This window comes from Hermetia illucens, chromosome 2 (genome assembly GCF_905115235.1).
Source record: "Hermetia illucens chromosome 2, iHerIll2.2.curated.20191125, whole genome shotgun sequence".
NCBI classification, from domain to species: Eukaryota; Metazoa; Arthropoda; class Insecta; order Diptera; family Stratiomyidae; genus Hermetia; species Hermetia illucens.
In genome coordinates this window covers 105,239,883-105,265,647 of record NC_051850.1, presented here as the reverse complement: position 1 = coordinate 105,265,647, position 25,765 = coordinate 105,239,883, and the positions used below count along the sequence as shown (strand labels likewise).

Below are 25,765 nucleotides of genomic sequence, written 5' to 3'. Positions count from 1 at the left end.
GGACGGGAGAGCAAGTGGGCCGATATTCATAGCAGGGGACTTCAATGCGAGGGCTCTTGAATCGGGTAGCCGGACAACGAATGTGATAGGATATGTTCTGCTCGTAGCATTCGCGAAGTTAGATGTGGTGTTCCCGAAAATTAGAACCTCAAAAACTTACTGTGGAAGGGTTGGGGTCTATACTGGATTTGACAATCGCTTTGGCCAAAGGATGCTTGACAAGTAAGCAGAGGCCATAGGAGGATATAGTGGATCTATTTGGAAGGAAAGAGATGACAAAAGCGGAACAAAACTTCTTGGACCTGTCCATTGATACGGATGGTGAAGCAGACAACTGATTAAATCCCATGATAAATACAATAAATATTTGCTTCATTTACTTACTTCAGAGATATCACCAATTTCTCTCCTTGCTTGATCACTCATGAAATTTTGTATGTTGTCGTTTGATAGTTCCAGATATTTCTGCAGTAACCAACTCCGCAAGGGTAAAGGAGGGAATGGGGGAAGAAGTGGGGGATCCCCTCCGTCAAGCTCCGTTGGAAAATCGAGGCGGTCAGCCTCCACCCTTAAAGGAGGACTCTATCGAAAACGAATTTATCCTGAAATTTCAGTACTTACTTGTTCTATCGTTTAGGCCCTCGCCTTTTTTTCAAGAAATACACTCCTAATGCCTAATACTGTTACTCTCCAAGACTCCAATGCCCTCGTATTGTTTTCTATATTCATGGACTATTTAACTGGTGAACCCCTATTAGTTATAAACAAAGAATTTTGAACTATGGTTTTGTAGCAGATGTTATAATTGAGGAAGTATTTTACAATCATAAACCATGAAAATTAGGACCTGAAAAAAGTATTTATTTATAACAATAATGAAAATAGGAACTCAATCAAAAAAGTAGTCTGCAATCTTTCCTTATTGTTACTGTTGTATTCTTTCGACTGCTATACATTTGATAGCAAAAGTAAAATCTTCCCCTATACAATCAATTTCCATTGTCAAAAAATGTCTCCGGGGTGCTCTAATTCCTTATCATCTTCACCTAGAATTAAAAACTACATTAACACGATCGAAAAACCTCACAAAAATGCATTCCACTTACAAACGGACTTGGTGACTTCCAAATCAAAATAACTGTGTAGAAGAAGTCACAGGCGCAGGATTCCGAATAATTCCCAGGAAGAACAACTTGTTCGTTTTTGACAATATGGCGTACAAGAAAGGATGGTCGGCCATGAAATTATGTTCGGGTTCAGATAATTCAACGATGTCTGAAACTAGTAACAAATATAAGATTAGAGGATGATGGACACACCTAGAAGACATAGACAACGTGAATAAAGTAATTTCAATCTGCCTCTGGTGTATGCGAAGTAGATTGTTGAAAGTTGCAGCTTCTAAACTTTAAATTCAAATGGGCTTAAACAAAGTCGAAAATGAATAAAAAAACAAGTCGGAATACCGGAAGCTCGCGCTTCGGGTATAAAGGTTTTGTGTTCATCTTATGGAAGAAACTTCAACGCACATTTTTCTATCCGTATATAGCTACAAATCCAACATATTCCTTCATATTTTTCCAAATTACGAGACATACGTACATATTGCAGCCATAGATATCACGCTCACCCTAAACAAACAAACTACCTATTACCGAATACTGTACACATATATGCACGTATATAAATTGAACGTACCCATATTTCCGATTTACTTCTTATATCTATTTGAATTAGGCACTACCCGCAAAGTTCATTAGCACGCATATATTATATACCTACATACACACACACATGACAAATAACTAAAAAACTAAAACAAAATAATTCTCTGCGACCCAATTCATAAGAACTCATTTCGTTGTGGTATTGACGAATTGATATGTGATGATGACGTCATGCAGGTTGAAGAGTGCACGAAATTCACAAAAAATTGTGAAGTTTCACCCCCTATAACTTTGTTAGTAATAGTTGGATTTTCTTCAAACTTGACCAAACTGTGCATTATATTCTTCGTTATAGGCATGCCAAATTTTGTACTTCTGAGATGAACATAAGGGGGGGTGCTGGGTAAATTTCTAAAATGTGGAAATATACTATTATTAACTTTATTTGTGCAGATATCGGAACCGGATATATTTTGAGGCCTAGATTTCGTAGAGATGCACCACTGTGATTTTTTTCAGATTTTTCGGTTGGATAGGTTCTGAGAACGAGACCTGTTACACTTTTTGTGGGTCACATTTTGAACCCTCACTCCCCTATGTTTCATCTAATATCAAATATTGAACCAGATTCGAAAAGTACTAATTGAGACCTTTCATTTGATACCCTACATGGCTACATTCTGCGAAAAAAAAATTTGCACCCTCCATTCACATGTACGGGGGGCCCCCCTTTAAACTTAACACAAGATGGCGCCACTTACTGCATGTAAAGGGATCACCAGATTACATACTCTCACCAATTTTCGTGACAATCGGTCTAGCCGTTTCCGAATAAATCGGGTGTGACAGACAGACAGACAGACAGACAGACAGACAGACAGATAGACAGACAGACAGACGGACAGACGGACAGACAGACACCGTCTCGATTCTAATAAGGTTTTGTTTCACACAAAACCTTAAAAACAATCGCAACCAAAACATTTTCATCGAATGAAAGCAAACTTATCTGAAGTCCCACAAGCAATCGAGTTATTGAGGATATTTTTGGCCTCATCATTTTTAAGGTTTTGTGTGAAGCAAAACCTTATTAGAATCGAGTCAATGTCTGTCTGTCACACCTGATTTATTCGGAAATGGCTGGACCGATTGTCACGAAAGACGTTCCGTTAGCTGCACGAATGAAGTTAATAGTATATTGGCATATTGTAGAAATTAGGCGGAAACCCCCCTTTAGTTAATGTTAGAAGCTCAAAATGGCAGTGGGAAGTTTGAAGCAAATCCAAATATTATTAACAAAATTATAGAATAGGAAACTTTGACATTTTTGCGAATTTCGTGCATTCTACAACGTTTGTTTAGTTTTTTAGTCATTCATATATCAACATTAATTACTTTAGCCAGACATACTGTGTGTTTATGTAGGTATATATACGTCCTAATGAAGTTTGCGGGTAGTATCTAATTCAAATAGAGATATTTGTACATTAAACCAGCAGTATTCAATATCATCATCATCATCAACGGCGCAACAACCGGTATCCGGTCTAGGCCTGACTTATTAAGGAACTCCAGACATCCCGGTTTTGCGCCGAGGTCCACCAATTCGATATCCCTAAAAGCTGTCTGGCGTCCCGGTCTACGCCATCGCCCCACCCCAGGCAGGGTCTGCCTCGTCTTCTTTTTCTACCATAGATATTGCCCTTATAGACTTTCCGGATGGGATCATCCACATCCATACGGATTAAGTGACCCCGTGACCCCGTAACCTATTGAACCGGATTTTATCCATTACCATGGTCGTAGTATTACTCATAGATTTCGTCGTTATGTAGGATACGAAATCGTCCATCCTCATATAGGGGGCCAAAAATTCTTCGGAGGATTCTTCTCTCGAATGCGGCCAAGAGTTCACAATTCTTCTTGCTAAGAACCCAAGTTCCCGAGGAATACATGAGAACTGGCAAGATCATTGTCTTGTACAGTAAAAGCTTTGATCCTGTGGTGAAACGTTTCGAGCGGAACAGTTTTTGTAAGCTGAAATAGACTCTGTTGGCAGACAACAACAGTGCGTGGATTTCATCATCGTAGCTGTTATCGGTTGTGATTTTCGACCCTAAATAGGGGAAATTGTCAACGGTCTCAAAGTTGTATTCTCTTATCCTTATTCTTCCTGTTTGACCAGTGCAGTTTGATGTTGTTGGTTGGTTGATTTCGGTGCTGACGTTGCCACCATATATTTTGTCTTGCCTCATTGATGTGCAGCCCAAGATCTCGCGTCGTCTGCTCGATCTGGATAAAGGCAGTTTGTACGTCTCGAGTGGTTTTTCCTCTTCTTCCAACGTGATACCTCTATAATGGCTGCACTGCGTGATATCTCCCTCTTTATGTATGAGACAGATAATGCTTCGTTGCCAATCATCGGGCGTTGATTCGCTGTTGTATACCTTGAGCACAAGCTGATGAACCACTTGGTCTAACTGGTCGCCTCCATATTTAATCAATTCGGCTGTAATTCCATCGCGGCCACGCGACTTATGATTTTTTAGCCGATGAATTGCACGAACTGCTTCTCCTAAACTTGGTGGTGGCAGTATTTGTCCGTCGTCTTCAGTTGGCGGGACCTCCAACTCGTCGATGTTCTGGTTGTTCAGTAGCTCATCAAAGTACTCAACCCATCGCTCCAATATGCCCATTCTGTCGGAAATCAGATTTCCCTCTTTGTCTGGTGTTGTGAAAAACTTCCGCACCTGGTGCGGTTGCTCCCTGTATTTTTCTAGTTCATAGACTTCTCCCAGGCTTCCTTTTTCCGTCTGTGAAGTCGCTTCTCCGCTCGACGGAGTTCGTGATAAGTCTCTGCGCGTGCCCGCGTTCTTTGAGAATGCAACAATACTCGGTATGCGGCGTTCTTCCGTTCCGTTGCTAGCTTACATTCATCGTCAAACCAGCCGTTCCGACTCCTTTTGCGGCTGGGGCCAAGTATATTTGTGGCCGTATCCATGATAACGTTCTTCAGGTGGTTGTGAAGATCATTTGTTGATGCTTCATCTCCAGGTCCTCTGTTGACTGTGGTCATTGCGGCATCCATTTCGCTCTTATAGGTGTCGCGGAGGGTTGTGTTGTGGATGGCTTCAGTGTTAACTCTCACCTGATTGTCAGAGGGGATTCTGGGTGGTGCTGTTATTCGAGCTCGGAGCCATGCCAACGAGGTAGTGATCAGAGTCTATATTGGCCCCCCCTATATGTTCTGACATTCATCAAGGCTGAGCGGTGGCGTCGTTCGATCAACGCGTAGTCAATTTGGTTGAAAGTGGTCCCGTCTGGAGAGGCCCACGTACGTTTGTGGACCGCTTTCCGTGCAAACCAGGTACTTCCAACAACCATTTCGTGCGATTCTTCTAACTGAATAATCCGCAGTCCGTTATCATTTGTATTTTCGTGTAAGCTATGGGAGTCAACGTATCGCCTGAATATGGGCTCCGTCCCTACTTGGCTGTTAAAATCGCCAAGTATGATTTTGATATCATATCTGGGACAGATTTCGAGGGTTCGTTCTACTGCCTCGTAGAAGGTATCCTTCTCCGACTCTGCAGTATCCTCTGTAAGGGCGTCAACGTTAATGACGTTTATATTTCTAAATTTGCCTTGCAAGCGCAGAGTGCATAGCCGTTCACTTATGTTTTCAAAGCCGATAACAGCAGGTTTCATTTTTTGGCTGACTAAGAAACCTACTCCGTGCACATGGTTTGCTGGATGGCCACTATAATATATGGTGTAGCGACTCTTCTCCTGGAAACCGGTCCCTGTCGAACGCATCTCCTGTAACATTGCTACATCAACCCTATATTGGGACATTGTATCGGCTAGCTGCTCATCAGCTTCATCTCTGTGTAGGGAGCGCACGTTCCGTGAGATAATGCGCAAATCGTTATTCCGTTGTCGTTGCCGGGTTCGTCATTATGTAATCCATCCAGTCTGAGGCTCCTGTTGTGGCTTCGTAACAAGTTGTTTTCTATGTAGGGTTGTCAGCCCTACCCAACCCGCAACCTGAAGGACCAGTTGGTGCAATTTGTGCGTTTTTAAGCGCGGGAGACTCGCTTTCATCCTTCTCCGTCTGCAGCTTTTCGTTAAGAAAGAGCTCCCAGCGGTTACCACGTGGAGGTGGAGATAGAGTTTGGTAGTAGAGCTGTTGGTGTTGGTTCAGTAGGCATTTCCCAAGTTTTATGCTCCATCGTGGGTACCAATCCACGTTTCGCCCTGGTTGCTATACTACCCTTTGGCCGCTAGTAAGTAAGAATTCAATATACTTACTATATATGTACATATGTACGCTTTTGTGCACTGTGTAAATCGGAAATATGGCTGAGATCAATTTGTATACGTGCATGTGTATGCACAGTATTCGGAAATAGGCAGTTTGTTTGTTTAGGGTGAGGATAATTTCTATATCTGTTTGGAAAAATATGAATGAATATATTGGATTTGTAGCTATATAAGGATGGAAAAATAAGCGTAGAAGTTTATCACATAAGATGAAGACAAAACCTTTACTCCTTAAAGGCGAGCTTCCTGTATTCCGACTTGTTTTTGAAGGTTTTCGTGCTAAGGTATTTCTCGAAATCGGAGGTTCCGCATTCCAGATATAAAAGGCTCCAGGTATTTCTATGTCAATATGTGGATATGTCTGCACGTTAAATATCGTGTTTTATATTATGGACTATGTTCTCGGACCGCGGAAACCATCTGGTCGTGGTGGGGTGGGGTAGGCTATAGTGATTCGTTACTATGTTAAGTATGTCCATATCGTGAAAAAACAAGGTGTATAACTTAATCAACGTCTTCGATGCTCTGGCTATTTATGCAGATATAGAGAGTGCGGTAACCCGCCAGACGGAGAACCTTGGTTTTGTGACCGTTTATCTTCAGTCCAATTCTACTTGCCTCTCTTTTCAAATCCCAACCCATTTGGTCTACGTCTATGACCCGTTGAGAGAATACTCGGTTGGCATCAGCTTGGTCGAGATGTTTGAGGAAACATGTCATCGTCCATTGAACTCCTCCACGTCCTTTGTATAGGACAACCCGAAGAATGTCACCGAAAACAAAAAGAAATAATATCGGTGACAAGATGCAACCCTGGCGGACTCCGCTTTGGACATGAAATACCTCGAAGACTTTATCTTGGTGCATCCTATGATCATATATCGCTCTGATAATGGGTACAAGTTTCCTGGAATGCATCTCCTGTATAGAGCGTGACAGTTCCGGTTTTGGATTCACAGGATTCCTGTACAAGCGAAAGTATCAGGAACTACAGATGCATCTATAAATAACTTTGTGGGGAGACCATCAAGTCCAGCGGCTTTACCTTGTTTGAGGGCATTGATGGGCGGAAGGATTTCCTTTCTACTTGGAGGAACAATTCACATTCGTATGCCATGGTGGCTGGCCATTTCAGCCACACGAAGTTGAACTTCACAGTGTGCAGTTTTCCGTTATTACACCAAACGGAGTCTTCATCAATGGAACCCGCGATAGGTGTGGCGGATATGCCCAATGATATTCCTGAAGGCCCTTCTGGGATTGACTACTCTTCATTTTAAAATACAGATGCATGGCATTCTTCGGAATATTCGCGAGCATCAGCGAAGCAGAGAGCTGTTTGATTCGAATGAAGATTGACATTCTTTCTGGGTAGTATCCGAATTACTGATTTTGAGGGATAGCATGACAATAAACTTTCATTTTAATATGAAACACGACGGATCTGCAGGGCAAAGTTGGCGAGTGTGGTAGTGACGCACGGTTTAATCCTTCCCTGATCCACTGACGGGTCCATGACAGCAGAAAGAGCGGATGCAGATGCCATTAGTCCAATGGTCGTTAAAAATCCTTAAATTTAAAATACGAACAGTGGCGTCCGCGAGGTGTCCTAGCCAGTAGCTCTGACTCCCGACCTGACGTTATACCCGCGTCATATGTAACAGCTCCGAGAAAGTAAAGAGAGAACTGCTAATGACCGATACTCGTCAGGACACACTGGGAGTCTCCACAGCTGTGGACAACTCTTTGTCGACGTCGATGAGGTGATATGATCATAGCTCTGCCAAGGTGGTGTAACGTGTATTAGCAGACAACTTCTTTGGTACCCTGTTTCGGTAGTGTACATTGAACCGGTATTGGTATCCGTGAGTTCCGGGATCACCTAAGTATACCTAAGGCTTCAGAAAATTGGCTTAGGGTCTCTGTCCTCGACAATACACCCGTTCTTGACTATCGTAACAACCAGCGAAGGAGGGAGCAAAAACTGAAATATCTGATAGGACATCGGGATTCGACAACCAAATAAAGAAGGGGATTCACAAAGTTATGCGACATCCGGGACGGAGACGTTGTTACGAAAAAAGGCACTAGAGAAATCGCTGAGACTGAGAAGATGGCTTCGAATGTAAGTCAGTCGAATGTTCTTGCAAAGGCCGAAGTGGAAATGTTTATCAGGAAATACGCGAACTTAGGGTTCTATTCCCTCTCCATCTCTCATTGTGCCCCGGCGTTCATTCAATAGGTGGAACGTCGCAAAGGTGAACACCGAAAGATTTGTCGAATGTCTTGGAGTAGGCCACCCTGCAGTTGACCCTGTCGTAAATTCAGTTATGAACCTAATAATGAGGGTCTGCTGAGAATAGTGGACGGAGGAAATCGCAGAGCACTGGAAGTAGTGTCACAAATTCCGCTCTTGAGGCAACGTTAAAACAAGCGAAACGCAGCATGTACCACAATCGCAAAGTACAGATCAGTCAAAAGAAGATTTCGCAACGCAATCAATAGGAGTAAAGCTAGCTGCTGGCAAGTGAAAACGGATCCATGGAGATTCGGTTACAAATTGATAGCCCGAAAAATAGGGGCTCTGCAGAAACCCTGCTTACTTTAGGTATAGGTTGATGACAACAGCGGGAAAGGTGCCGAGGACTACCAATAGTTGGAAGAGGCAGTCCTCTCTATGAAAAACAAGAAAGCGTTGAGACCCTATAATATCACGGCTTGCCGTATTCAATGCCTGCTCGAAAAAGAGTATTTTTCCTTCAGCTAGCTAGCTAGCAAAAGGAAAGGCAATCTTGTGATGCCGTAAAGTTTCGGCCTTAAGATGACGTCTTCTGATGAGTACAATCTAGTTTGTTCTGCTCTACCGTACAGAGATATGGGCTAGACGCTCTTGGTAAGAAGTTGTATCGTAAGTGGTTTGCGTAAGTATAGAGATGGGGAGCTTTGCGAGCATTGTCTGCTTACCGCATTGCTTCTGAATCGGAAGTGGTGGTGATTGCAGGAGTGATTTCCGTTGCCCCTTTTGCGAAGGAGTGTAAAGCCATACACAAACTCAAGGGAGAAGAGGCAAGACGGTTTCTTGTGAAGAACAGCAACACTACAATGAGTGGCAACTATTTTGGCAAAGTGAGACAAGAGGCAGATGGACTACACAGCTCATTGGCAACTTAGATACGTGGCTAAATCGGAAGCATGGTGCGGCTGACTATTTCCTTACCCAGCTCCTAAATAACGATTGGGAGGTGTTTAGCATATCATTGCCGGTGTCCAACAGTCTGTACATAAATTGATTCAACTACCCTAACCCGCAAAAAAGAAATTATGGCGAGCTGATCATTGCTATCCTTAACAACGGCCAGGAGTTTATCAAGAAACTTAGGACTCAGGTAAACTCTAAACTGGCATGGGAAAATCTTAAAAGTTGAATGTGACTGGCTTCCCCTGTTTCGGTGATCTCTTAGGCAGCCTCGTCCAGAAACTACTCCACTTGGGCCCTGGCCAAGTTCGCGCACTAGTTCCTGGAGTACAGTTCGATGAACGCGGTTACGTCAAAACATAGATCGGGAACGACGGGGTTCTGGCTCCTGGAAATTTTGGGAAAAACTTTACTTATTACTTACCCAGGTCTAATTCTACTTTACAATATTCAATCTCTAATGACCGCAAGCGAGTGAGAGAGTTTCTCGAGTTTCCAGCAGTTAAAGGAATGGTAATTACGATCTCCTCAAACGAAGTCTTTCAGCACACTGATTCAATCCTTGAAAATTAACCCTCCAATTTACTTACCGGTAGACCCTTCCGTGTTTACAATTTACTATCTTACAAAGCGGAAAACGTGTATATAACATAAGAACACTTGATGATGTGTGGGCTTGCCTGCTGTGTGACGAAACAATTGAAGCAATGCGCAATCATGTAAGAATGGCGTTCTTTCCTGGTTTGGCTGTTGTGCTTAATTGGCTCGGGCCCACAGATGCGGCTGCTGGAGGAAGTTATGAAAGAACTTTTAAACACCCCCAAGCCATATTAGGTTAGAAAACAGTGAGGCAGCAGAAAGCAGAACTGTCGCCCTTTTACTAAGAATGGAACGGCCTAGGGTAGTTAATTGAGAATGTCAACCGGAACGCCCACAATATTGATTATACCTCACCAAAAGAGCCTTGAGAACATAATGTGAACACTCACAGGTTACTGCAGGCTAAATTACCAACCGGCGAAGGTAGGGATCTGGACACTTTCTGAAGATTCTGTGAGTAAAGTGATGTGGGCTCAATACATATTTTAAAACAATGTCTGCCACTAGTGCTGGTTAAGGCACATGCGAAAATATTTAATACCAGATGATAGACTGAAATACCTAAAAGTGGAAAACATCACCAAATTCCTGTCGGTTAAAGCATTGATCAAGAGCTTATACCCATTTAAGGGGCTCAATAGTTCAGTACATGAGGATGGATGATTCCGTAGCCTACATAACGACGAAATCTGTGAGCGACACCACGACCGTCTGGTTGTGGATAAAATCCGGCTCAACAGGTTGCAGCGGGCGGGTCACTTAATCCGTATGGATGAAGATAGCCCAGCCTGGAAAGTCTATATATCTATGGTAGAAAAAAAAAGACGAGGTAGGCCCTGCCCGAGATGGAGCGATGGCGTAGGTCAGGATGCTAGACAACTTTTAGAGATACCGAATTGGTGAACCTCGGCGCGACCGAGATGTTTGGAGTTCCTTATTAAGGCAGGCCAAGATCGGATACCGGTTGTTGCGCCGTTGATAATGAATAGTTCTTTTAGGACGTAGGGCAATTTTCCTGAATACCGTTATTGTTATAGTATAGGCATCACTAGCATCACGAAAAAATACCATACAGGTATCTTTAGACAAACAGATGCAGATGGTTCACTTTTTGCCCTAAAGTGGGGAAACGAGGTAATATTTTGCAGAGACATTTTCTCATGTGCACTTACTTGTTACTGCTCCAGCTTCCACCCCCGCTGTGTTAACATCTATAAACGTTTTGTGAATAATTTCATCAATGTGGACATTTTCAGTATTTTCCAGTAGTTCTGAGAAATCAGCATTAGTTTTGTCAAAGATTGTCGTTATTCCCATCTGAAATATTCAACAAAAGATGTTCAGTATAATAATAATATATTATCTCGAATCTTAATATAAAGCTAGCATTTAGATAGGATAGTGAAGCATTTGCTTGCTAGCTCCTATGCAGTGAAATATGTACATATAATAGGGTGGTTTGGGATTTGTATTTAGCAAAACAAAATAACAACGCTACATCTAAGAACTCACTCCTGAAATCCTATAAAAGGAAGGCTCCAATATAGTGTTTAAACTTTAGTAAATTCTGGTACACTGATTGGCTCCCTGGCTTAACAAAGGGATGCTGAACAAAGCAGAAACAACCGCAACAATAGCTCACCATTGGCACGTTCGAAGTGTTATCAGACACGCAGCGGTCCAATTTATGTATGAATTAATGAAGCCAATCAATTCGTGCAGAGGGTACCAGCCCCCGCCCTCTGGCCTTAAATTTGAATATTCTGCAGATTAAGTTAGGTTTTGTAAATGGGAGAATTGTAATTCCAAAACAATTAGAACTTTTAGGCCATTTGTACTATCTTCTGGTACGTATATTCGGGCAATCTCATAATTAATCGATAGATAATCGGTCAGTTTGTACATGCGTCCGGATGGCATGATGTCAAAAGTCAGTTAAATTCTCATAATCGTGGAGCGAAATGCTGAACGTGGCACTCCATCAGTTTCTTCATTTCTAATAATACTCATGACTACTCCTCCCCTCACATCATAATCTTTTCCTTCTATTCATCAGGGAAGATCTGAGAGGTCCTTGTGTCTTTACTGTGTTTTTATTTATATAGCATTCGATATAGTATTTTTATTACGGCTCGACCTTTATCACCTCTCGACTATTAGACTGTCCGAATGAGACGAACCCGTTTTAACTACATATATTCTTTTCCTTTCTGAAAACACAGAATCGGTGGGCATCAAAGCTGCTACATGTTTACCAAAGGCTTTTTAAATGAACGCCAGCTGCCTCGTATTTAACTTCGACCGAATTGGAGGTGGACTTAGGATGTCTACGACTGCAGTGCGCAGTATAATTTTCATCGCCCCCGTTGTAGGTAACGTTCAGAATAAGGCGTCTATACTATCTTGCGCAAAGGGGAGGCGGCAAAGGCGGATGGATATGAGCAACCTTAACGTAGGAGCTACATCTGTCAACTCCGAAGGAACCAAAACAAATTAACCGTTGTTACCGCGAACCAACTTCTTCATTGCTGGAAAATAAAAATCAGGTCCATGATCTGCAGAATAAGATGAATGGCAGTTTCGACCCGCTGGTTGTAAGGGGCAGGGCAGAAGCACTTTTTGTTACAAGTGTGATGAATTAGAATATGGAACAAAGATTTGCTGGTCTGAAAAATCTTGCGTTCTTTGCAAGGATCGTAGACTATAGAAAGAAGACGTGGCTCTTGTTCCCCATTCCGGGACGACCCTTTAATGAAAAGTTACAAAATGTCAAAAGCAAAGTATTACTATCTACATCCTGCAAGTGAACATGCGAAGGAAGGCAACTCACAATTTAATAAGGCAGATGGTGCAATAAAGAAGAACTGCCTTGTTGCTCTTCAGCGACCAGTGCCGAGATAGGAGCTCAGGCAGGGCTATTTCCAAAGGAATGGCTTTGTTTGGTGAAGGTGCTGGAGTGCCTTTTGTCAGCGTAGACTGAAGAAATCTGTTTGCTCGGAGCCTTAGGGACGAGATTCGAAACATGAAAGAAATAGTTCCAGTTGGAGGAGACTTAACGCGAGGATCCTCGAATGTGGCGTAGCCCAACCAGCTTTTCAATACAACTTAACTTTCGAGATGGCCACCAGTATGGAACTTATTGTCCTAAATATCTGTAGCCCTATGCCCTGATTGAAAACGCACTATCTCTGACGTAACCTTTGCTACAGAGTCCTTAGTGTCAGCGGTACAATGATGGAGGGAACCGCCGCTGAAGACCAGTATACTTCCTGCGAAGTTAAAAGCAGCTCCTCCCAATGTTCTGATGTCCACTTAATACCAACCAAGTGGAATATCATCGTGCGAAAGTCCAAAACGAGATTACTCTTTGATTAATAGAATAGAAGTGAGTGAAAAGGAACTCCGTCATGAAGTCATTAGGCAAAAGGTTCATTGTTGACAGGAACTAGTCAGTGACATTAATAATGACACGTGTGGTATTGGGTATAAGTTGATTACCAAAAAATCGAAGCGGTGAAGATGGAACAAGTCGAGCATGTAATTTGTTTTACCTACCCGATCGATGGGAGGGGAAGTAGTTAGGAATGCCCGCTCCCCACTGCAAAGGAACCGGGAAAGGCGGTCTTATCTATGAATGAAAAAAAAGAAAGGGACCAGATGGTATTCCCAGCGAAGTGTTGAAATTTGTATTCAATTAGAAGCCCGAAGCATTTTTGACAGCGGATGTTTTCCCTCCCGTTGCAAGATTGCTCGTGCTGATAAGTAAAGGCAAATACGAGCCGAATCGTCCTCTCAGTATGCTAGACATAGCAGGGAAATTGCTTGAGAAACCCATCAAGCAGACATTGACTAATGCCACATGTGCTATGCAAGACATTTCATCAAAGCAGTGTATTTTAGAGTGGAGCGATTAGTGGCACTCCTTGTGACGCTAGAAGTAAGAAACGCTTTCATTTCTAGGAGGTGCCATGATATGCCCTAGGTACAAGAAAATTGTTTATATATTTTGCGCTACCATTTACGCATATTCTGAGATTAATCTAAAGGATTGTGTCCTCATATCGAGGCGGCTCAGGGATCTATTCTTGGTTTGGAACTCCGGATCCCTTTATACGATAGCTTGTTATAACTCGAGGTGTCTGATGAAGCGTATCTCGTCGGATACGTGGGGTTGGTCGTTCACATGCACGGTCGACCAAGCTCAGCGTACATTGGGAATAGTGATGTGGAAATTAGCTTTGGAGAAAACCGGAGTGGTTTGCATGAGAAAAGCGAGTGTTCCTACAGTCCTACATATTTCGATGGGTGGTCTTATTGAAACCGATGATAAAATAATTCGACATCATTGTAGACACCAGAAAGCTTCTCCTCCTCCTGTACAAGACTATGATCTTGCCAGTCCTCATGTATTCCTCGGAAACTTGAGTTCTTAGCAAGAAAAATTGCGAACTATTGGCGGCGTTCGAGAGAAGAATCCTCCAAAGAATTGTTGGCCCCCTATATGAGGATGGACGATTCCGTAGCCTACACAATGACGACATCTATGAGCGATACCATGATCGTCCGGTTGTGGATAAAATCCGGCTCAATAAGTTATGGTGGGCGGGTCACTTAATCGGTATGGATGAGGATGATCCCACCCGGAAAGTTTATAAGGGCAATATCTATGGTAGAAAAAGAAGACGAGGCAGACCCTGCCTAAGATGGAGCGATGGCGTAGGCCAGGACGCCAGACAGCTTTTAAGGATATCGAATTGGTGGATCTCGGCGCAAAACGGGGATGTCTGGAGTTCTTTATTAAGGCAGGCCTAGACCGGATACCGGTTGTTGCGCCGTTGATGATGATGATGAGAAAGCTCCTGGAGCAGATTGAGAACACCGCAGACAGGCCTGCAGAATGCTTGCAATTTGCAGGCGGATAGTCAATGTCGGAGATCTTTTTAAGGTTATGTTTGCAAAGCAAAACCTAATTAAAATCGGTTCAATGTCTGGCTGTCCGTCTGTATGTCTGTCTGTCACACGCACTATTCTCAGAAACGACTATACCGATTGACACGAAATTTGATGAGGAGGTGGAAACTGTAAATGAAAATTGGGGGAGTAGAAGGGGTCGAAAGTGATGATTTCTTTAACAGGCCCATTCTCAGAAGCTATCTAACCGAAAACTCTGAAAAAAATCTGCCTCTATATGGTGTCCAGGGCTGAAAATACTCTCCATATCAATATCTGCTCAAATTAAGTTAATAAAATTATATATTCATATTTTTAGGGAAATTGGGTAAAAGCCCCCTTAAGTTTATCCTAGGGGTTTAAAAATTTGTAGTAATATAGACTCTAGTATGTAGCATTATCCCCAAGTTTAATCAAACTCATACTATTACTTACAAAGTTACAGTAGCTCAAAGTTGATTTTACCGTTTAGTTGCACTAACTAAATATCAGTATTATACTAAAATGAGTAGTCTGACATGCTAAATGCATACACATAACGGGCTACGTAGAAACGGGATTGCTCTGCAGTTAAATATACTCACAGAAGAAACAAACAAAACCCTTCATACCTGAAAATAGCCGTCGTTTATTGATGAATGCGGTTCAGTCCGTTCTTCCTTACGGCTCCGGTGTATGAGTTGGTGCTCTCAGTAAAGAGATGTACCGGAAGTGGCTAGTGCGGATGCAGCAGAGAGGAGAAAAGAAGAAGGACATAAAAAAGTCTTCGCTAGTGAAGACGCACTATGAGCATGGCAGCAACCCAACGAAAGTAAATTAGGAATCCTGGTTGCTTTCGTGGTTCAATTCAAAGGACGGTGGCGTAAACTATAACCTAACCTAGCTGTTAAGAGTACACAGGGTTGAGCTGCACATAGTTCGATTGCATTTATAGCCAAGATATGGTGGATGATGCTTGCGGGAAGGTGGGAGTGCCATGGCCGCTACTTACACTTATGGCAAAAGAGGGAGATGGAAAGTAGAGACGACAGGGTGGCTGATGCTTCCTGAACCACGGACTGTGTGCTCCTACAATGAATAGGCCTGGCGCAAGATAAGAACAGGAATTTTCCTAACCGGTAGTCTATCTGAGGGAGGAGTGCAGCACATTGTATATTAAGCCATTTAAGTTATTTGTTCCCTCAAAAACCCCTATGAAGGAAACCACCCTGTTTCCATATTACACTCTTAAGACATCAGGACCCCAGATATTGTAGTGTATTGCAGTGTTGTCACGACAGCTTGGTATGTATCTACTATCCTAATTATTTCACTGTTAGGGCTAGTTGCATTTTCATCCCCTTTAATGTATGGAGTATTAACTTTCTTAATAAAGATAGCTAATAGTTTTCCTAGTGTTCGTTATTCCTGTGCATTTGCTGATAATTATCAGGACCTATGGTCACCCTAGCCTATCATCTAATAAAATATTTTTTTCCTTAATTTAGACAATCTATCCGTGTTCGGATAGCTGAGTGGTTAGAGCACAAGGCTGTCGCACAGAAGGTCGCGGTTCAAATCTCACGTGGTGGCAGTGATCGTGATTTCACGTCGAAAACCAGTCGACTCAGCTGTGAGTGGATACCTGAGTCAAATCAGGGTAATAATCGCGGGCGAACGCAAACGCTGACCACATTGCCTCCTACAAGTTTCTGTAATCCTGTAGTGTACCGTTGCGATCTTGACTGAAGTGTTCTAACACACTTCAAGGCCCTGATCCAATTGGATTGTTGCGCCAACGATTATTATTATTAATTTTGACAAACACATTACCATGTTAATCTGATTGCATATGACACTATCGTGTAAGTCTATGGGCATGAAAAAGCCACTGGCATTGTTCAAACCAACGAGCGGAAAGTCAAACGAACCAAACTACAGTTTTCTGGAGTATTTCGATACACTGCATTATTATATTTGGTCTAAGCTATCGACAGCGGCCTTGCCCCAAAAACACTTAATAAGCTGAAGCATATAATAACTACATGTCGATGCGATATGGGAAAAGAGAAGGGTCGGGAATTAGTTACGGGCGGGGGATGACACTGAATGAATTGGATCGAATCGCTGCGAATCAATTATGTAAGGAGGGCCAGACAATAGAATAGAATTCGACAATATTGTTAAATTGAATTGGGAGGAAGTGTAAAGGACAAACCCAGGCATTCTAGATGCATCAAAACAGGTCTTTTGAAGAACTGCTATGCGTCAAGTATTTCTAAGGCGATTCACTCATTACCCACTCTGAAATAGTGAATTCAACTACATGGTATAGCCAGCAATGAAGCCCTTTCCGCTTTTTAATCAACAGGGACCAGTACCTGGTTTGCACAGCGAGGTAGTTTTACATTCGAGATTGTGCCAGGTTAGAGACAGGTTTCGACTTTCAACAGGAATAACCTCAATTTGATGTTGTCGTTCAGATGCCTGAATTTCTATAGTTTGGATGTAGCACTGACCGCTGCTTTACCAAAGGGTGATACCGGGTTCGGTACCGGAAACTACGTGGAAGGATTTTAACACTGCGAACTGACACATCTAACACATTGCCAGTTAGTTGATGTTATGTCAGGCTCCATGCTAGAACAATTTGCCGCCGATGACGAAACTGCCGGAGCTGCAAAATGATACAAAGTCCTCGAAACCGCGTTTCCTCATCGTAGTCCATCTTGGTATTAAGATCAACTATCACCATTGTAATGTCATCTTCAGGAAGCCTCAACTGGATCGTTTGGATAGCTCATACTCGTATAAAGCCTATTTCTTTTCTTTCTCCTCTATATGGCAAGTCTTCGTGGGGGAGTAATACTGTACTATTTAAACATTTCTTTTTCTGGGTCGAAATGTCGCAGTAAATATTCTCCCGGAAAGAGTTTCCAGAGCATTAGTTAGCATGGTCTGTGACTCAATTGGGTAAACTGCGCCATAAAATTGCTTTCCGCATAAGTACAGTGCAGATGAAGTGACTATCGACAGCTTGGGTTGCTTTGTTGGTCGTTGTTTGAGGAACTCAAAAACGGATTGAAACAGCGATAGTTTTATACAGTAAATAACGTGTGGGGCTGGCAGATGGTAATTTCGCTAGCGCCAAATTTACGTCTGACGTGGACCAGGATTGAGGCCAGATTATCGGAGATGTTCGCCCAAAATGTTCTGGACGGCAAAGGGAAACAGGGGAGGATTCATCGTCTTGATTCGTGCGTCGCTAAAATCCGCTCAAGGTCATCTAATACGACGGGAGGACGAGACTAGTCGTTCGCACCTGGTTGGTGACGATTCACCTTCAAAGTCCCAGGATCCGCATGGCTGACTTGGTTCTTATCAAAAAGGAAAAACTGCAAGTGAATAGTCAATATTTCCTGTTCTGTGGACTGGCACGGTGAAGTATGAAATGCTGTTCGGAGTTAGGAAATCAAAAGATGAAAATTTTCCGGTCCGTGAGATCGGACGGCGACCAGGATTCAGTTGACGCTGGTGATGTGCTGTTGGAGGAGATGCAGATCAACAGCACCATGCGGACTGACGAACCCCTTACGAAAGCAAGTCAAGGTGAGAATAGTGCAAATAAATCTGCAGCACCCGAAGTGCACGCAAGTTAGTCTGCTGGTCTTCCCCCTAGAGCAAGACATCGCCGTCGTACTAATACAGGAGCCCTGAATCGGACAAGGCCGAACCATGTCACAACTCAAGAGACACTTATCGGGACAGACCTAGGGTATGTATCCCCGCCAGGAAGAGCATGCACGTTTTTCATCGTTCAGACTAGAGTTCTAGCGATCTATCTGCCACCAAATTGGAGCAAGCAGGAGCGAAGAACATGTATATTCTCTTACATGGCTCATAACCGAGCAGCTCCACTAGAAAAATTACAACCGTTGACATCCCCCATTGCACCAAAGAACGCTAATCTGCTGATAGGCTGCGACGTCAGTGCAAGTTCTACGTTTTGGGTTCACTCGCAAGTCAATGAAAGAGGTGGTCAAATCTATCGGTATATAACAAGGTCAGTATACGAACCTTCCATTTCCCCCAGGACGGAGAACTGCGACGGTCGGGAGGAGGTCTTAACATGTTCCTACTAACGGACAATAGGATTTTTAGGGTGGAAAACTGGAGATTATCTGACCAGAGATCCTTCTCAGATCACAGTTGGGTAATTTCCAGTCTAGATCTAGCTGCAGAGCTCACCAAACATTTCAGGGGCCTTAAAAGGATCGACTAGAGGAAATTTGGTGAAGGCGTTAAGAACCAACTTTCCGGTGTGCAAACCGATATGATTGACGACGGACGAACTGAAGTTGAAGATCAGTGCTGTGGAAAAGGCTTTCGAAACCGCTTTCAAAGTCTCGTGTCCTATTGAATACGGCAAGAGGACATTGCCAAGATCCTCCCCGCATTAGAAAGCTGATTAGAGGGGTCTTCTGTATCTGCAACAGGCACAAATACATACAAGAACTGCCGTAAGGGCTCATTCTTTCTCAAAAGTCGGAAAGCTCATGGACGCACTCATCTGGTGAAAAGCCGAACTTCACGAAGAAGTTTCCAACCAGTGGAAGAGTGGCGACGATCAAAAACCGTCCCGGAATTTTTTCGGATGCATACAGAACATATGGTTTCCCAGTATTCGTCAGTGTACGGGAAGCTTGTCGTTGGCTGAGGTATGGTCTGAACCCTAAGCGTAATTTGAGACTTACCAGGTGAAGTTAATATTGGCCAACAGAAATTTAATAAAAAGCCCAGTATATAAATTTAAAGTGTTTTTTTAAATGGGACATCGGGCCTGCTTCTCATTGTGGTATTCACAGTATAAGAGCTATCAGTAGACTGCCTATTCTACGGATTGACTGCACTACTTCACCCTATAAGGAAGTAAATCACCCTTTAAGGAAGTAAATCACTTCGGAAGAAAATACAGGTAATTAAACGAGTTCTTATTTCCGGCAAGTGTCTGGAAGGAAATAATATACATATATATAAAATACCTTACCAGTGATTAAGAGGAAGGAAGTAACGATGATCCAGCTGAGCGGATCTTAATGAGAGCTGAGGGTTTGTGGCGTTGTTGTTATTGAATCGTTCGTGGTGTACGAAGTCACTAAAGTTCCGCCTGGTAACAATCAGCAAATCTAGCTTGTTTGCGGAGGCGCACTGGAAACATTGTCCAACAAATTCAAGATAGTAACATTGTTTATAGATTCATTTTGCAATGTGCTTTGTTGAACCGGCTGATCAGATATTGACGGCACTGCTGGTATTTCTTGGCCACATGATCGGTGCGAGGTTTGCGGTTTCTGATGCTGTGCCTTTGCCTGGTTGCCTTGGAATGTCCTTTTTAAGATTTTATTTGTAAAACAAAACCTTATTAAAATCGGTTTACTGTCTGTCTGTCTGTCCGTCCGTCTGTCTGTCTGTCTGTCTGTCTGTCCGTCACACGCATTTTTCTCGGAGACGGTTATAGCGATTGACACCAAATTTGGTAGAAAGGTGGGAACTGTGAACGCTCACGCATATAGTGAGCTACATCCTTTTGCGATGAATTTAAGGGGGGATCCCCATACATGCAAAAGGGGGGTGTAAATTTGTTTTTCATCAAATATAGTCATGTGGGGTATCAAATTAAAGGTCTCGGTTAATACTTTTCGAAGCCGGTCTTAGTTTTGACTTTTGTTGAAAACGTGGGGAGTGCGGGGGGTTGAAAGTGGTCATTTTTTTAACGAACCCATTCTCAGGAATTACCCAGCCGAAAAATCTGGAAAAAATCAGGGGGCTGCCACTATATGGTGCCTAGGCTCCGAAATACCCTCCATAGCGATACCTGTGCAAATAAAGTTAGTAATAGTATATTGCTATAACTTTTAGTAATTGACTGGAAAATTTTGCAGCAATGTAGACTACAGTATAGATCATAATCCTGCCAAATTTGGGGAAAATCGTACTATTACCAACAAAGTTATACTAGGTCAAATCTCTCGCTCCTCTGCAAATTCAAGACTATGAATGTCAATATCACTTGAAAGTGGCTATTTTCACATAATATATGCATATTTTACGTGCTACATGCTAATGGGACAAATGCACACCCAAATCTCTTTATAAAAGAAATACACAAAACCTTTCTTACCTGAAGCGTCTAGCTTCCGGTTTCCCGACTTGTTTATATTGTCCTTGGTTTTTGGAGCACTTGTAAATGCTTATATCGACGCCTGGGTGTATATGCAACCATACTTTCTCATTTCAATCGGACACAAGCATCGTGAATGGGATGGAATGGGGCCATTCGCATTCTCGAAAGAAAGTACATGGTTTCGTGCATTCGATGGCTTCGCAATTAAATCTTCAATGGTACCAACTTATACCTTGGGGGTGAACGTTTTTCCATCTGGATGAATTCACGTAATGAATCTGCTGTTAACACCGTGTATCTCCAATCGCAGCTCGGCAAATTGGCTTCACAGTTGCTGAACTAGCTACGCTAAGCGTGTTTCTTCTAAAGGTGAGACAATTTGCATGCCTGAAATTGTTTCCGCGATGTTTAGTGTCGAGAGAAGCGCTGCGTAGAGCTTGTTACCTAATTTGCCTGGCCATTTATCGCCGCCGTAATCTGTTGAAGAGCAGAAGGTACTGCCGAGACACTGCAATCTGTCCCCTCCTCTATTTGTCGGACATTGAAGCGGGGTTGCGTTCTTGGCATCGGTGGGCATAGTTTGTGTGCCGCTAGACTAGTAAGCATGCAATCTAATCACATTATTTAGCAGCCGCTTCACGTGGCGTAGGCTAAACACCTGCACCAAGTAAGGAGGATTTGACGCGCTTATAATGACACCTTATCACAAAAGTTCATTTGCCTGACGCGTGCAAATACATAAAAGAATACGACCGTCTGCAAGGAGCACTGCTCTACAAAGGACTTTGATGCCGGATTCGGCATACCTTATTATCCTCATTTTCCAAGCTGATCAGAAGAGGAAGAAGCTCACAGAAACTTCTTTTGAAATTGCCCAGTTCTAGATAGAGTCAGGCCACGGTAGGTAAACCACTCATTGGAGATCTCAGTGAGATTTCCAGTACCATGATGGAAAGCCTTCTTTCCTTTGCGAATTGAATGGGCTGACTCTGACGATCTGAACCGACTGGACCCTGCCCTCTCTTAGGAATCTTAGGAATTTGTAGCATCAAAACGGTGTGCGGCTGATATATACCTGTCCAAAACCATTCACAAATTCATCTCTACGAAGCCAAAGACCGATAGAAATGTCGATGTCGGCCAACGGATTCTGCTGTTGAAAGGGACAAATCCTAGAGAAGGAAAGTCCACTATTTCTACTTAGATACTTAAATCTATCAGTTCTGGGCATATAATTATCATTGATAGAAGGCTGAGTTCATTGGGGTGGATCGTCGATTTGGACGGAAACCGTACTGTGTAGAGCGGTCATTTCATTTTTGTACAAGCCACTCAAGATTATGCGATGGTAAGAAACCATCATCTGTGCGAATGGGTTTTTGTCGTAGTTGGTTAAACGATTTTTTAAAATCAAGAAGTATAATGGGGAGCTATTCTAAAAGTACTTTCAAAGACGCGTTCCAAAATCGCTACTAGCTTTTTAAGGTTTTCTGTAACACAAAATCTTATTAGCATTCAGTATCTGCCCGTCTGTCTGCCTGTCACACCCTGTCACGAGGTGAGAACATGGGGACTTAATTATTGGGTGCACTATAGGGGATTGAGACTTGAAAATGTATGCCCCGAAAAGTGCAACAGGTGTTCGTTCACAGAACCTATCCAACCGAAAAATCACAATGGTGCATCTATAAAAAATCTAGGCTTCAAAATACATCCCATTTCGATACCTGACCAAATAAAGTTAATAATAGCGTAACGCGATTTCTTAAAAATTTCTTCGAAAACTAGAGGCTCTCGTTGAAGTATTTCACCAAAAACTTATAACGAAATGAGTGAGAAAATGTTGTCTATAGATTTTTAATAGATTTTACTAGCTACATCACTTTTTCCCGAAATTGGTACTATATATTATCCTGGCAACAGCTACGGGTTAGGCGGAAAGAAGATATCAATTTCATGTAATATTTTACCTCGTTTGGGGGAGTACCGATGACGTTGGCAGCTAACAAGGAAGTTACAAGCAGAACAATACCGATTCCGAAAACTTGGCTTTCAACTATCCACCTTCACTTCTTCATACCGAACCCGGTACTTTCTGAAGCAGAAGGTCGTAATGTGAATTGCACTGTAACCTTGAATATATTACACTGCGACCACAAACTGATTGTGCATTTCTTTCTGAGTATGAATCGGAAACAAAATTGCGTCGATACATACCTTAATTAGCGGCTCATTTAGCTTCTGGGAAAAATCGACTCTAAATTTCGGCAAGTTCACAGCGACACGAGCCTTCTCCATACGCTTGCGGCAACCAACTAGATCAAACTTATCCCAATTCGATTCTAACGTTTCAATTCCATTCTTTTTCTTGGGTAACAAGAAGAACATGGCGAAATTTTCATTAGTAAATGGAAGCTCAACAGCGGTGCAATCCAGCTCTGGGAAATCACCGTAGTGGAATTCGTCTGCATTGTCAATCATCATTTCAACTTTTACTGACTCTGTCTCGTTTATCCAAAAATCGGCTTTCTGCGGAGTGCGCTTAAAAGGATATTTCCAGTCGCATTTGAAGTACACAACATTTATTAACACTGCCTTCGTCAAAGGATCAATTGCATTAGGAGTAAGTACTTCTTTGACCTTTTGGTTTGTCTTGTCTGCCACCCACTTGTTGCAAGCTTTGGCCGCGTTTTCCGGTTCACCAAAGTCAAGGTTCTCAATACCGCACTTAAAGGAATGCTGTGCTATTCTTTGTACTTCAGACTTGAGTGTATTACCCTCTTGCACATATAATTTATTGGCGATGTGAATATTTTCGCTGTTCCAATATTTGCACATTATGTGAAGGAATGCGTTTGCAGTTTCTTTTTTGTCTTCAAATAATCGTGCAACATCCTTTATTTCTTCGGCAGTTTTTCCTGCGGCTCCTATGTAAATCAATCCCAAACCCAAATGGATGGATACAGGTGATATAATAATATTCGTGCTTCCTGCAATTCCCTGTATTGCCTGGAACAGTTGAATACCAAAGGCCAGGCAATTCTTGTTCAACTCATTCGGATTGTTCTCGGTACCCATACTCGAAAAGGTGTAAGGATGTCGAAATGAAACTTACACTAAAAATTTATAAAAAAATATTCGATTAGAAACCCAAACTCTAATAATAGATTATGGAAATAAAATAAATGAAATTTCTCCAGAAACTTTAAGTATTTGACGTAAAACGCTATGTTCCTAAGATGCCGCGCATTGACTCCTGTGGTTTATTTTGGCTTTTGATTTTGCTGCGAAAACTGACTGAAAGCTAGCGGGCTTTTGACTCCAAAGTACGTCGACTTGTTAGGATCTGGTATTCTGCTGACCATAAACTAATTTTACGGAATTAACCGAGGATTAATTAAGTAGGGTAATTGGATATGAACTGCAGAGCTGTCTCAAGTTGGTTCATGATTCGTGGAGTGAACATCATCTACGAATCGAAGTGTCATCTTTTAATCTGAAAAAAGCCAAGATAAATACGCAAGAAGTGAGTAAAAAAGTGTAAGAAGTGCAAAACTGATATGGAAGAAAATGCAGAGGGCCAAGTAAAGGAATAGAAAAGAGCAGTCGGACTGAGCTCGAGCAACGCGAAAGGAAACCGGTCGCGATCGCTCACTTAGCAGTGAAGCTAGAAACCGCGCGTAGAAATCCTTAGGCCGGAAGAAGCGGAATCATGCTGAAATTTGACGCTCTCAGGCTAAATCAACCTTTAATGGAGCAAATAAAACAAGTCGGGAAACCGAAAGTTGGGTGCTTCAGGTATGAAAGGTTTTGTTTGCTTCTTCTGTGAGTATATTTGAGTGTAAAACTACCCCATTTGTACGTAGCGTAGCGTAGAATATGTATTTAGCATATCAGATTTAGTACTTCGGGTTGTAAGTTTACACGGTAAAGACAACTTTGAGCTACTGTAATTTTGTTACTAATAGTATGATTTTGATCAAACTTGGAGATAACTTTTATAACTCTGACATAAACTTAAGGGGGGTTTTACTCAATTTTCCCAAAAATATGGTAATATTAAATTAAATTAACTTAATTTAAACAGATATCGATATGAAGAGTATTTTGAGGCCTGGGCACCGTATAGAGGCAGCTTCATGATTCAGATTTTTCGGTTGATTGGTTTCTGAGAATGGGTCCGTTAAAGAATTCATCACTTTGCACCCCTCCCACTTCCCGCCCTTTTAACAAATCTCAAAACCAAGACCAGCTTCGAAAAGTACTAATCGAGACCTTTTATTTGATATCCCAGATAACTGCATTTGGTGAAAAAAAATTTTACACCCCCATTTTACATGTATGGGGACTCCCCCTAAATCTCAACGTAGGAGGATATCACTTACTGCATGTCTGGGGGTCCACAGGTCCCACCTTCTCACCAAATTTCGTGTCAATCAGTACAGCCGCTTCTGAGAAAAGTGCCTGTGATAGACAGACAGACAGACAGACAGACTTCGTAAAGTTTGCCTTAAAGCCAAAAGACACGGCCAACGTAACAGAACCCGGTCTGAGTCTGAAGAGTTGCACAACCAATATAAGAAGGCGAGGAAAGAATTACAAGCAGCCATCTCTAGAAGTAAAACTGAACATTTCAAGAGGTTATGCAAGGAAGCGGACTTCGGCCCATGGGGAGGTGCATACAAGGCAGTTATGGCAACAATCAAGGGAAAGCGCTCACCGCCGATCACCAACTCTGATTTGCTGCGGGAAATCATTACCACTCTCTTCCCATACGTTTCAAGTGAGTCGAACCTACCCACTGTCCAGGTAGATCCCGGTGAAATTCCCGAGGTAACCACGAAAGAAGTCCTGGCAGCCGCGAAG

General features: G+C 42.5%; 1 protein-coding gene across 1 annotated transcript; it reads right to left on the bottom strand.

The window, feature by feature from the left end:
- Positions 1-780: 780 nt before the first annotated feature.
- Positions 781-24,135, bottom strand: LOC119648762 (serine protease inhibitor 42Dd-like). The gene is made up of 4 exons (XM_038050591.1): positions 23,117-24,135; positions 10,959-11,103; positions 1,107-1,281; positions 781-1,046 (listed from the first exon to the last, which is right to left on the bottom strand). Exons 1-3 carry the CDS (start codon positions 23,975-23,977, stop codon positions 1,130-1,132), a joined length of 1,158 nt encoding a protein of 385 aa, XP_037906519.1. The 5' UTR covers positions 23,978-24,135; the 3' UTR covers positions 781-1,046; positions 1,107-1,129.
- Between the last annotated feature and the right edge of the window lie 1,630 nt (positions 24,136-25,765).

Excerpts from the sequence above, each read along its gene's own strand:
- LOC119648762 (XM_038050591.1), bottom strand. The coding sequence starts at position 23,977 with ATGGGTACCGAGAACAATCCGAATGAGTTGAACAAGAATTGCCTGGCC. Across the intron at positions 11,104-23,116 it reads TAAATGAGCCGCTAATTAAG|ATGGGAATAACGACAATCTT; the intron begins GTATGTATCGAC and ends TGAATATTTCAG. Across the intron at positions 1,282-10,958 it reads GGAAGCTGGAGCAGTAACAA|TTTCAGACATCGTTGAATTA; the intron begins GTAAGTGCACAT and ends ATTTGTTACTAG.